Source organism: Camelina sativa, chromosome 5 (genome assembly GCF_030686135.1).
Source record: "Camelina sativa cultivar CO46 ecotype springtype chromosome 5, ASM3068613v1".
NCBI classification, from domain to species: domain Eukaryota; kingdom Viridiplantae; phylum Streptophyta; class Magnoliopsida; order Brassicales; family Brassicaceae; genus Camelina; species Camelina sativa.
The window spans coordinates 9,487,319-9,500,492 of record NC_141884.1 but is presented as its reverse complement, the minus strand read 5'-3'; the positions used below and the strand labels follow the sequence as shown (position 1 = coordinate 9,500,492).

The following is a 13,174-nucleotide window of genomic DNA, read 5'->3' as shown; positions in this document are numbered from 1 at the left end:
GGCAAATCTCGTCACATCAGACGGAGACATAAAACTGTTAGACAACTTATCTCAACTGATGTAGTTACGATTGATTACATCAATACGAAAGAAAACCTAGCAGATCCATTTACAAAAGGTTTGGCGCGAGATCAAGTTATAAAATCATCAAGAGGAATGGGTTTAAAGCCTACGACTTAAGAGGATGTTTGATGGTAACCCCACCTACTCAGATTGGAGACCCCATGACCTAGGTTCAAAGGGACAACTAAATCAAGCTGAATCTGCTACAAGCACTATAAGACTTTTGTCTTTTCCCAGTTCCTAGAGTGATGTAAAGTGCTTCCTGTATGTTAGAGGTTAAGCATATGCTTTTAATGATTTGAAATGTAGCTTTGTAAAATATTTGAAATAACTACAGGATATTTCTTTAAATACAAGCAGCTTATGAAATCACCTTGTGAGTGTGAAATGGGGCCGTTTCTAGGAGAATATATGAGGATATACTCTCCAAGTTCACTCATGATTAACCAGGCATGTTCAAGGCCACAATGAACACAATAGAGAACCTCGTTCTACGAGAAAACGAAGCTGTGTTATGCCTGCTTTCTAAGTTTACATACAAATCCGGATGGTTCAAGACATCATGTTCACCAACTGGCCGAGTAAACTCGACAGGTATAACAATGAGTCCGTTCAAGGTTGAAAAAATGCCACCAACTCAGATACAATTAGTTTTCGCATATACTCTCGAAGGTCTGTCTAGTCTAGCTAGTAGTGTCAGTCTATAAGGTTTAGTTATGTCGTCATATGTTTAGACTTATTTCTATTCATGTGGGGGATTGTTGGAACTGCAATTTTCTGTAAAATTTGCAGGTGTTGGGACAATGATTTTCCGGAGACTTTCCGGCCAAATTCCGGCCAAATGGCTGATCAGAATTATCTGGTCGATAGTGCAATGGAAAGCTGGTAACGAGTACTACAAGATGGTATACTCATACGTCCAAACGGAGTTGATTTGAATGAGAAATAAGAGTGTGAAGTGAGCTACTTGGGATGGTTTGGGAAATATCCCACATCAGAAATATGACTGATTTTTCACTCATATATATATAGTTTCACACTCTTCTAGTTTCAAAAATGTGTAGAAAGAAGAGGGAAGGTTCCCACACGCGAACCAAACCGAACCAGACCGAGCATAGATGCGGAACGGGCCGGACGCGGGCCGGGCCGGGCCGGGCTGGTCGTGGATGCGGGCTGTGGTCTCTTGGGCTTTTGGGTTTTTGGGCTTTTTAGCTCTTGAGACTGCTGTAGGCCCATTTAATTTTTTGGAAAGACTTGGTGTGAACTCCAAGCAAACTTGGACAGCACTCCGAGAATATTCACTGAATATTTTCTTGAGAGCTCCCTCCTTCCACTATATATAGAAACATAACCTCTCATTATTTTTCACACACAAAAACATAAACACTCCTTCTTCTGAAGATCTCTCTCCCTCTCCTTTACTTAGTCCAAGTAAGTTCTTAGTTTAGTAGTCTCGAGAGTATAACGTAGATCTGTTCGCTTGAGTTCTATTACTGGTGTGCTACGGTAATAGTTCGTGATCGGTTGTATCCTGGGATTCATAAATCGTGATTGTCCAAAGCACTTATGGCCGATTTATTGAATTAAGGAAAGAGATATCATATCTCGCCTTCGTGATTTATTTATTGCTTTATATTATGCTGTTGTAATTCGTTTCTGATTTCGTTAATTTAAATATAATTCGCATATTTTCTCAACTCGATTTTTGCGCTCCTAACAATTTCCTGCTTGATGGTCCATGGATCGGTGTAGAGAGTTAGTTTTGTTGAGACATTGTGCCGCGCCTCCTCTCTTTTTTCTTCATACGTCATAAACCTCATCCTCGCCAGGTTTATTTTCTCTTCGGCTTGCTTATTGTCTGCTGGTCCACAAGCAACCTTGGGGTCATGTGGCTTGCCATACGGAAACAGATCCAGGGTGACGAAACTCTTATCCATGATCGAAGAAAAGTGTAAACCTGACCAAAGAATGTAGCTGGATCAAAAAAAAAAAAAAAAAATTAAAATCATGCACAATATATATTTTTTGAAAAAAATATCAGTTTAAATGAATATCTACTTAAATCATTTGTCACTGGATCCGGAATTTATATTGAAAAGCTTATTATACATTTCAAAAAAATTTCAAATTTGTGCAATATATATATATATATATACAGTTCAATATGAAATAATTTAAAACCATGTTCATGATCCCGTCTTATAAGTGTGTGGTATTTTAGAATAATCTTAATATTATGATTTAAAATGCTGATGAAAAAACAAATTTGATATTACATTCTATGACGAAATTTTATATAATTTAGTTCTATTATTATTTGAATATTTATTACAAATCTCGATAAATATGACATATCCAAATACGAGTAATTATTTTCAGATCTAAATATATTAAACTTTTAGATATCTGATATGCAACCCAATATGAATATTACTAAGATCGAATATGCTATATGTTGCATGACAAAATATTATGATATATGAAATTTGGTTAATGTATATAACTCATAATTCACAATCGAAAACAATATATTAGCGTAAAATTAATGAATAAAAAATGGATGAGAGGCCAACCTATGCCACGAAGATGTGATGCGTTTATAAGGAGGCGATCATGTATTAGTTTTGTGAGGTGTTTTCTTGTTGCAAATTCATGTTTATATAGACATTGAGTGTTGAACTAAAAATAAATACATACATTGAGTTCATTACTCAAAAATTAGAATACATCTATTATACTTTCTAAGTAATTTTTTTACTAAATATTCGAATGTAGCGGTAATTATGGTAGTATAATATATATTATATTAACACGTGTAAATTTCTAATTACCCTGTTATGCAGTTTTAAGGCTTTTTATAAACAAGAATTACTTGTTTCTTCCTCCTTTTTGGGAGAAAAGTGTTTGAAATACTTAAAATTTATAAAAAGAAACCCCTCACTTTTTTCAAAAACATATAAAAGATCTTTATTTCTTTGTGGGAATTTTAACTCTCAACTTTTAGTAGAAACTAGAAGGTAAAATAAATCTTTATAAAAATCAAATTGAGCCTTATTTTTAAAAACAGATAAATAAAAACAATATTAAAATTTAATATTTCTAAATTCGAGTTTCCAAGTATTCTTTCAAAAATGCATTTTCAGCTATTAAATTAATTCAACATTTCTTATTTTATTGTGATCATGCGATTAACTGTTTACTATTAAAAATTATATCATGTAAGCTATACAAATTAATAAGTAGCATGTTCGGTCTCTTTGGTTCAAAATTTTCCTAGTTTTCTAGATCTTGGATTTAAGAAATGGATCAAACTTATTATAACAAAATTCAGACTTGAATTTGGTTCAGATAAAAAATCATTTTAAATGATTCATTAAATTTAAAAGAGTATGTTTTGCATATCTTAATTTTTTTGTTTTAAAATTTTTTAAAAATAATTTTTAATGAATGTTGATTTAGTTTATTCGATAAAAAAAATTATCATTAAATTCTGTGACCCAACCAAATAAACAATTATAGACATAATTATTAGGGAGATTCTCAAAAATAGCACTAAAATAAGTTTTTGTTCCAAACTTAGCACAACATCTCTAAAATTCCAAAAATAGCACTAATTAATCTTCTAAATTAAATAATAAATTTAAAATACTAAACCCTAAACCCTTAAAACTATACCCTAAATATGGAATTGAGAACCCAAACATAAAAAGAAATTCTAAAAATTAATTTTAAATATTTTAATATGTTAAATAGTGCTATTTTTGAAAATTTATTGAATGTGTGCTATAATTGTCCATAAAACTTGGTTTAGTGCTGTTTTAGGGTATTTCTCTAATTATTATTTGGTTTGGTTTAAATATATTTATTTAGCGCTCGATGTATTATTATTACATTGGTTTGATTCCATATTAAAGAAGTTTTTCATTTAAGCTGAATAAATCATCATTATTTAAAAAATTCTAAATATAATAAAATATATCATGGACAACATAAAATAATTAAGTTTTGCTGAAATCATCAATCAAACTTAAAGCCGAAACAAAATAAAATCTATATATTGTTTTGATATGTTTTCCTAAATATAAAATCAATTATCCGAGCCAACAAATTTATTTAGCTCACGTAAAAAAAACTTGTAATAGTAACAAATGCATCAAAATTAATCCAATGTTAAGAACATTATGCGAATGTAAATGCTAAACTTGAGTAAAAAAAAAAAGAAGAATCTCTTTCGACGTCTCTCTCTCTCTCAGCTCATTGCTCCACAAGTTAGGGTTCTTGTGCACGCGAAAGCACACGAAAGTGGAGCCTCGAAGCAAAACGATCCCAAAGTAGTCCAATTTCATCTCCTTTTTTCAAACATCTCTTACGAACCAAATACATACGCCATCCACCGTTTAAAACATAACCATTCAACGTGGTCCATCTCTTTAGAAGCAGCTGGAACGTCGAGTCAGTGTCGTGGTCATACACATCGACCGTGATTCCTAACCCTTCGTGTACCTTAATCTGATCATCCTTGTTGAGGTATTTGATGATGTGGTCCTCCGTGGGGCGAGTATGAAGAAGAAGACGGCTAAGCGGGCCAAGATCGCTAGGGGTTAGAACCTTCTTGAGGATCCACGGATCTTTGAAGAGTGTTAGCTCTGTTGAAACACCATACCATTCGTCCGTTTCCCTTTCTTCACTCGAGAGATTTCTCATTCGCTTAGTCTTTCTTTCTTTTTTGGTTAATCTGGTGTCGTTTGGTGTGCAAGAAACCGTGGCCGGATCATCAGGGTTCCTCTTCCTCTTCTTAGGGTCTTCACAAGACGACAAACAGAGAGTGGTGGAGACCGAACTCTCTTTAGGGTTTTCCGATGAATTGCCGTAGACCAAGTGCTGAGTTTGAGTAGTCGATGTAGCAGAGGGAGGAGCCGTCATCATCATTGCCGATGATTGAAGGTCTTGTGGTGTTTTTTGCGGACTTTGCATCATTCTCTTTCGATTTGATTTGAGACTCTGGAATGTAGATAGAGATGTATGTACGTATTTGATATCTTATAATTAATATATATTAGCCACCTTTGCGTTAACTTTTTTTGTTTTCAGGTATTTTCCGGTTTCAAAAAGGAAATTCATTTGTTATCGAGAAAAAAGGGAAAAGATTTGGATTTTAGTTTTGCCAATTATATATATTTTGCGGTGAATTAATTAGTGTTAAGATTTTAATGCGGTTGGCTGTTTTTCTTAGTCACAATTTTATTATTTCAATGAGATCATACAGATGGGCTTAGCTAGGCCCACGACACAACCCAAATACAGCTCTATTTCCACTAACTAGAGAAAAATATAACAAGTAAATCTTGGACTTGAGTTGTTCTTTTCCAGATTTAACAAGCATCCAACTCAAACTCACGAGACTACTCTCAATCAAGATTTTATCTCACTAGAGATAACAAGTGAATGTATCAGACGCAATACTCACAGTCAGCTTGTCTCCAAGCCAAGCTAGATGATCATCCAGGAGAATCTCTGATGTTGGATAGCATACAGCTCGTCCGATGAACTTGATTTAAACGGCCGAGAGTTACAGACCTGTACTCATCACCAACGCCAAAGGCAATTCATAACTGAAAGTTTTCACTAGTCTCGTTGAATCTTGATGTTTTCTATAATACAACAAAGCTACAGAACATAATAAATTCATGAGAAGGAACAAATCCTTATCAATGTTCCAAGTATAAAGAACCATCTGAAACACAATTACTTAATTACAATAAAATTCAGGTAAAACTTTATAAGTTCCTAAAACAACCTAAGCAGACTGACTCTATACGCTTAGCGTTTCACAAATCTACACACTTGTTGAGTGGCGAGAAAATTTTACCCTTGATTTTGAATAGTCACGGCCCATCAATACGGATATACATCAGATCGGGAAACATAACTTCAGTCATCCACTTTGATTGACGCGACTTCCTACAATGAAACAATTTTGAAAGTGACTTCAGTCTCTCGATAGAGTAGAGGGTGGTAAGGAGACTACATTTTCGGATTAGCCGCGGGGGAATTTGTCGGCCACGGCGGCGGAAGTTGTGGTGGTGGCGGAGAACGAGGAGGATTTGATAATTAGAGAGTTTTTTTTGTATCCACTTTTGTTAATTTGAGGAAAATGAATGAAAAAAAAAAAAAACAACAAATTAATGGAAAGTTTAGGGTAAGTTTGGAAAAAATAAAGGGGTGATAAATAAAGTGATAATTCTCAGTGCTTATAAAAAAGTAAATAAGAGAAGACAATGAGGGGCTTTTTGCCAATTATCTATTTTAAGTAGAGAGATATGTTAAAAGTTATATGTTCCGTGCCATTAAAGGTAACCCATCCTAGACAAAAGTTACAAAAACATATTTTGGTCCTAATATGGGAGAAGTAGCAACAAATATCTAAAGCCCTCTCACTGTTGAGCTGGAGGGCCATCATGATCAGCAGGGTCATAGTCAAATTCTTTATCTCCTTTGACAAATCTACCTTTTATTAGTCGCTTCTTTTTCAACGCTGTTTCTGATCTACCTACATATTTGTGTATCTTCGCGAACCTGCAGTCATTTGATAACCATAGTAATCAGAATATGAAATCCCCTTATAACTCTTACAAAGCACCATAGTAATAAAAGTATTAAAGATAAATTATCCTATCCGTCGATTATTTATTTTAGAAAAAAATGTTAGCATTGTATCTTTTTCGAATGAGTTTTTTAATTAATTGAAAGCAAAGTCTTGTTAACTTGAAAACTTTAAATAATATACTGTACACAGAGCCGGCGCTAAGAATATTAAGGTTACAGGCAGTAAAATTTTTAAAGGCTGGTTAGTTAAGAAAAAACAAAATTTATTGCCAACTGCAAGATACAGGGATCGAATACTGGACCTATAATTGTCTTTCAGACACTTTAACCACTAGACTACTAAGATATTTTGGCATTTTCACAGCCGGTTATTTACTTAATATATTTACGGCCGCAAGTTTTTGCTTGCCTTGCTTGGCCTCATGGCCGGCACTGACTGTACAATCTATTTAACTTGTTTTTATCAGAATCAATTATGAACTACTTATTTCAACTAAGCATACTCTTAAGCTTTTTTATATCTCCTATACTCTTTTTTAAAATGTATATGATTTAGGATCATATCTTTGTAAAATGTTTTATGCATTTTAATTGGACACCCTTTGCACAAAAGAAACAACTATAATATATATTTTTGATAAATTATACATTTCGGTTTCAATTCTTTTCCGCTACAATTACCATTTTAAGTATAACTAACACTACTATTTAACATTAACTTTTTGTTGTTGTTGTTGGTAATCGGAGTAAACGAGTAGTTTCCAAAAATTAAAAAAAATACCAAAATTAAAAGTGTACTTATATAAATTGTACTCCAATGTAATATTTGAGGATAAACGGATAATATACATATAAGGCCAATACTAAAATACACAAAAAGCACCAAAAAAAAACAACAACACACGGTCTCATATACAAGAAACATAAGAAAGTAAACACAAACGACATTTCCCTCAGCAAACAAATCTCTCCCCACTTAGAACAAATGAAGCATCATAGCGACCATGAATCCAAATCCCAAAACAAGTGTTTTCGCAGCGGAGGAGGAGTCAACCGGAGAGGTGCCTGCTCCGGCAAGATCAGCCGTTGGGCCACTAGTACTGGAAGGAAATGTCCCGACGGTTTTGGTGGTTGTACTGCTGCTAGAGCTACCTGGTGAGCCTGGTAGCAAGGGCAGAGATGTCCCAGCTGCAGCTGCCGGAGATAGTGCCGGGGAAAGTGCCGGAATAAGAGGCAGAGAGGAGGAAGGAAGTGGAGTAGAAGAAGATGGAGAGAGAACAGGGACAGGGTTAAGAGGTAACAGAGGTTGTTGAATAGGTAAAACAGAAGAAGGTGAAGGCGCTTTTAGAGATGGGACAGTGTTTGGAAGCGGTGCGGTTGGTGCTGCGGTTGTGGTTGGAACAACGTTTACTTCGAGTTTCATCCCTTGGCTACAATGTCCCGGCATTCCACAAATGAAGTACCTAGACAAATTGATCCAGAGTTTATATATATAAGTATATAACTAAATTGCTATAACATATAAAATAATCATATTTTCTTGATTTGTATGTTTGTAGAGTATTAACCTTTTTCCAGGGGTGGTGAGAGGAACAATGGAGTTTCCATTAGCAAACGTTATGAGCGGTTTAACCGATTGACAGCTATCGAATTCGGGTTTTGTGACTTCAACAACGTCGTGGAAGGCAGCAGGGTAGGAGAAAACTGTTTGAAGCAAAAACAGAGTTTTGTTATTTTTAGTTGTTGATGATTTGAAATAAAAGTTTAAAATAGAGATATGTGATTAGTTACCAAGATTGTCTCCGACAGCAAATGTTTGTGCTGCAGCCCAAGTTCGAAGACTAGCTCCTACAGTCCAGCCACTAGGACCACCAATGGTATGGTCTGTAGCTACTGTTAAACTGATGAGTGTAGTTGCGAGGACGGCGATTATGATCAGCATTTCTCTGGATGCCATTCTCTTCTTCTTTTTTCTTTTTTGTGGAGGGGAAAGTAACAAAGAGAATTGAAAGATAGACTAAGAGATGATGATGTTTGGTGCTTCACATTTAGTGTCAAATGTGTGTATATATAGTGGTTAGAGGAAGATAAATGATTAAGAAGAATCTTATGTGATAAGAGTTGGTAAATAATAAACTTGTGTTTGTATCTGTTGAGAGTTAGTATTTATGTTGGATCAAGTAGAAAACTAATAATAGATCAAGTAAGCTTTATTTTTTGTTTGACCTAATCCACTAGAAACCAGACATTGTTCATCGTGCCTCACTTGTCCTAAACCAGTTTAGTTGCACCTAAAGCAAGAGATAAACTTATAAAGCATTAAAAGGAACTTCCTTTATATTAGAACAGGTGTAGTTTATATTAAACCAAGAGAAATAGTCTAAAGACAATTACACATCTTGCTGTACATTATAGAGCCAGTGTAGTCTCTCTTTCTCAGTAATGGAAGTTACAAGTTACAGTATAAGTAACAGAGTACTTTTATGTTGTTGTTATTCAAAACTTTTCAGAACTTAGCACAAAAAAAACAACAAGAACGCTGAGAATTTTATACACCAGGGCTGTGACTATGAGCGAGTAATTTCTCATGTTCGTTGTTGATATCGTTCTGGAGTGAAAGAGGATTAGACTGATGAGAAGTATGCTTAGGATTTTTGATTTTGTACCACACATTTTCTATACGGAAGAACGCCCACTGGAACCGTCTGTAAATCTCCAAAGCAGTGATGATGAAGACTGTGATGTAGTTGTTACGGAGATGAGCTGATAACTTGTACGTCCATGTCCACCTTAGTACCAGATTGCTTCCGATTACCCAAATATATACCTGCAAAACCATCCAAGATGATTCAGACAAATTTAGCAAGTTTTTTTTTTTTTTGACAATCGACAAATTTAGCAAGTTATAGATATAACATGCAATGTGGTTGGAAGATTTAATAAGAACAAGAAACTATATAGTACCCAACGGCGTCCATATAGTAGATGTGAGAAAAGATTTGGTCTGCTGAATTTGAAAATCCGAGTGAAGACACTACAAGCAAGAAAGAGATAAGAAATCTAAAAAACTGACAAGTCAATCCAAGATTGGAGAAACCTGTTTCAAGATTACTGTACCTTAGATCCCAGTCACGTAATATATCCCAAAAGAAGGAGAAGAAAGTGTTAGCTAGACCAGAGAGGATCCATGCCGGCTGAATGGAGTAAGTCCATGTATCCTGATCGATAAAATACTTGAGGGCTGAAAGAAAGATGACTGGCACCGCCGTAAGATATTTCCCAGCTGAAAAAACAAAGAAAGGGGAGAGATGTTAGAAGTCTAGCGAAAGCCAAACACAAAAGAACTGTCTCGTATTTGTGATTATTACCATTGTAGATGTTTGCAATGTCCTTGCTATCTCTGTACTGACGAATACATTGGAACAGCCGGAAAAGATAAGGTAGAACGAGAACCAAGGGAATTGCAGTGGAATGACTCCCACAAACCGAATCGGCTTCAAACCATGCAATAGTAGCAACCTACAAATGAATTCATCAGATTCACTGAATATGGAATGGATAATACATTCATAAGGAAAAGAGGGAAACTCACTGACCTGTCGATGGACCATGCGACATACTGAACGTTCTAAATCCGATAAAACCTGCACAAGAAATTTGTTGTTATTTCAAAAAATTCCATTCAAATGTATATATATAAAGGAAAGATAAAAAAATTGTGTTACCTTTGACAGAGAAGTCAAGATATCAGCTAGAAAGAAGTCCGAAAAAGTCACTGCCTGTTTGAGATTACACCAAAATAAAAATTAGATGATGTAAGCGAGTGTCTTCAACGGAAACAACAGTATTATTACTTTACCTGCACCGGGAAAAGTATTCGCCAAAAAGTCCAAAGCAAATAGTAGCGAGACGACATGTAGAAGATATCGAAAGGGATTATCAAAATAATAACAGCTGAGAAATACAAAACTACCTGAAAACATCCAAAAAAAGGTTGCTCCATGAACAAATGAATCAATATCTCTTTTACACAACTTTAAGATAAGAGAAGATGCATCTATTACACTGGTTGAGATGCAGCCAACTTTACGTCTCCGTGCGAGTATAGATAGAGATATGCAGTCATGCTAGTCAATATAGCTATTGTCATCCACCTGGCACACTGTGACACCGGTTACATATATGTAATCAGATACAAATGATATAACTAAGAATTGTATACCTTCCATATCTCTCTGTGACTAAGATGATCTGGTCCTAGATAAAAGATTGCTGCATAATCGACTCCAGAACGAGAAAAAACCCACAGATTAACACCCCAGAGCCAGACCATCAGTGTCTGTACACAATAGCATACATCAGGAGACACACGTAAAACAATTGACTTACTTACTAATTAGAAGGGAGTATTAACTTACAATGAGAAGGAGAGGGTTATAATACAAAAATGTCTCATAGAAGAACAGTTCTCGTGATTCTATTCCCATTTTCATTACAGATTCCCATCCAATCTGCAAGTTTTTAACATTATTGTATATTGCCAAGACTGAAAACTCAAACGATGGCTTCAGATCAAAAGCTAAGATCAAGATTTTCAAGAACAAGAATTCAAAATTCAACCTTTCCACAAACATAAAGACCACCAATATACAGAGCAACCTGGAGAGTCAAGATTGCGAATCTAAAGTCAGCGAGAAACTATGAAACCAAGCAAGGAAGCTCCTTCCGTGTGTTATTAAACAAACGTGCTACAAAATCAAACTCTAAAGAAAATCAAGGAACACAGAGTACATAAATGAACAATACTTTGAGACTTTGAAGGAAGACAGGAGTTCGGAGTTTCGCAAATGTACTTAGAAACAAACTTGCATTCTTCAAGTCATTGTCTCCTGTCGAATACAGCAAAACCATCCAGGAAAAAAAGGTCATCAAAATGATTTGATTTTTTCTGATGGCCAAAGGATAAAAGCCCAAAAAGAGAGAAATAGCTCTAACCAAGATTGACGATGTGTCTACTAGCAGATTTGCGCAAGTGAGGATTATTCACAGGCACAGACAAGACACCCCCAAACATAGATGCCAAATACAAAGACAAAAAAAAACTTTCTCTGTCTCGTTTTGTTTCTGAAACCAATCACAAAACAACATAGCTTAATACAAAATTCAACTAAACAACTGTATAACAACCACCATGAAAGTGAAAGCCTTTTCCAACGAAGAAGGCAACTGGTACCTTACTTTCGCCGATTGGTTGCTCTTGAAGAAGGCGTCACACTGCTCTCAAACAAATTCAAAACCCTTTGCTTCCTACTCTGAACTGAAGGAGGAGGCGTCGCACGCACTGCTCAACATGAACAATCCCATCGAGATAATGTTAATCCCAATCAGTTTAGATGAAGAAAAAAAATCTAGCAAACCCATCAAAGATTTAATCTGAATCACAAAAAAAGTCGATGGCTTTATTAAAATTAAAGCGGCCGAAAGAGAGACTTAAAGACCCTAACTAAATCGGAGATATGAGAAATTAAAAAAATCCTCTGTTTTGTTCTTTAGCGGAAAAAAAAAAACTAATGAGAGTAAGTCCTAAAAAAAAAAAGGGAGCTCTTTTAATTTCCCTCCCGAAACGTCAAAAATGTAAATTGCATTGAGTTCTTCCTCTGTGAACAATTCAAGAGACAGGACAGCAGATCAAATTACGTTGTAAGAATTAAGGAAGAAGACTTCGAAGGCAACCCCAGAAAATGGAACAAATCAAATAAAGTCCACCTTTTTTTCTTCTTTTGATACCTCTCCGAGAACTATTTTAAGATGCAAAAAGGGTCCGAGAAAAGGAAACGAAACGTTGTGGCGATTAATAGCCCAAAAAAGTTTGTTTTAAAGCATAAGAAGAAAAAGAAAAAGAAGAAAACAAAGTTTTGGTGTTTGGTCAACGGCTTATGCAAGTTATTGACTTAAAGCAAGTCATTTACGTTATCTCAAGGCAATTTATCTCCTAATTATAGTATTAGATTTTGTTTATATTAAAATAATTATCTAAAATTGATACAGTCTGTAACTCCATATATGAAATAAAATAATAAACGTTTTTTTGAAATTTTCCATTTTTAATTATTTAAATCTCATTTGAAAATTTCTACGAAAAAAAATACTACTATAAGTTAATGAAAACACCATGACGTTTTTATACAAATGTCTTTGATTGAAATAATCAACCACATTGGTGAGAAAAAAAAAAACGTAATTAACCATATATAACTCAGGATGTTTTTTGATTTCTTCTAGTCAATGGTCCTCCATGCGACGACCGAGTAGTTAAAATGTCAATAATGTTTTACTCTCTATATAGAAGAAAAAAATATATCACTTGTAAATTCGATATTTAGAGTGATAGATTTTGTATTCCTTTAAAGACACATAACATGTACATGTAACATGGTCAATATCTCCGCCGATAATATAAGCTAGGTTGAAAAGAAAGAGTCCTCATTTGCTCCACTTATTTACT

The 13,174-nt window shown here is 34.8% G+C and overlaps 2 protein-coding genes, 1 long non-coding RNA gene and 1 pseudogene across 10 annotated transcripts; all 4 read right to left on the bottom strand.

The window, feature by feature from the left end:
* Positions 1–4,332: 4,332 nt before the first annotated feature.
* LOC104789082 (B3 domain-containing protein At2g33720 pseudogene) lies at positions 4,333–4,992 on the bottom strand (annotated as a pseudogene).
* Positions 4,993–5,286: 294 nt separating this feature from the next.
* Positions 5,287–6,223, bottom strand: LOC147943450 (uncharacterized). Its single transcript, XR_015558489.1, has 3 exons — positions 6,092–6,223; positions 5,933–6,024; positions 5,287–5,640 (listed from the first exon to the last, which is right to left on the bottom strand). It is a non-coding gene; the product is annotated as an uncharacterized LOC147943450 (long non-coding RNA).
* A 1,230-nt stretch (positions 6,224–7,453) lies between these two features.
* LOC104786357 (uclacyanin 1-like) lies at positions 7,454–8,723 on the bottom strand. The gene is made up of 3 exons (XM_010511744.3): positions 8,461–8,723; positions 8,238–8,373; positions 7,454–8,132 (listed from the first exon to the last, which is right to left on the bottom strand). Exons 1-3 carry the CDS (start codon positions 8,624–8,626, stop codon positions 7,646–7,648), a joined length of 789 nt encoding a protein of 262 aa, XP_010510046.2. The 5' UTR covers positions 8,627–8,723; the 3' UTR covers positions 7,454–7,645.
* A 280-nt stretch (positions 8,724–9,003) lies between these two features.
* LOC104786356 (uncharacterized) lies at positions 9,004–12,530 on the bottom strand. 8 transcript variants are annotated; one of them, XM_010511739.3, is made up of 15 exons: positions 12,367–12,530; positions 11,903–12,010; positions 11,665–11,793; positions 11,476–11,558; positions 11,290–11,328; positions 11,088–11,180; positions 10,892–11,008; positions 10,736–10,831; positions 10,529–10,642; positions 10,395–10,448; positions 10,266–10,313; positions 10,038–10,188; positions 9,787–9,952; positions 9,634–9,703; positions 9,004–9,496 (listed from the first exon to the last, which is right to left on the bottom strand). In XM_010511739.3, exons 3-15 carry the CDS (start codon positions 11,741–11,743, stop codon positions 9,218–9,220), a joined length of 1,389 nt encoding a protein of 462 aa, XP_010510041.2. In that variant the 5' UTR covers positions 11,744–11,793; positions 11,903–12,010; positions 12,367–12,530; the 3' UTR covers positions 9,004–9,217. The 8 variants fall into 8 exon arrangements, with proteins under 8 accessions (XP_010510041.2, XP_010510042.2, XP_087305833.1 ...); XM_010511740.3 differs by having other exon boundaries at positions 12,436–12,528; XM_087449707.1 differs by having other exon boundaries at positions 11,908–12,010; positions 12,436–12,528.
* Positions 12,531–13,174: the final 644 nt, after the last annotated feature.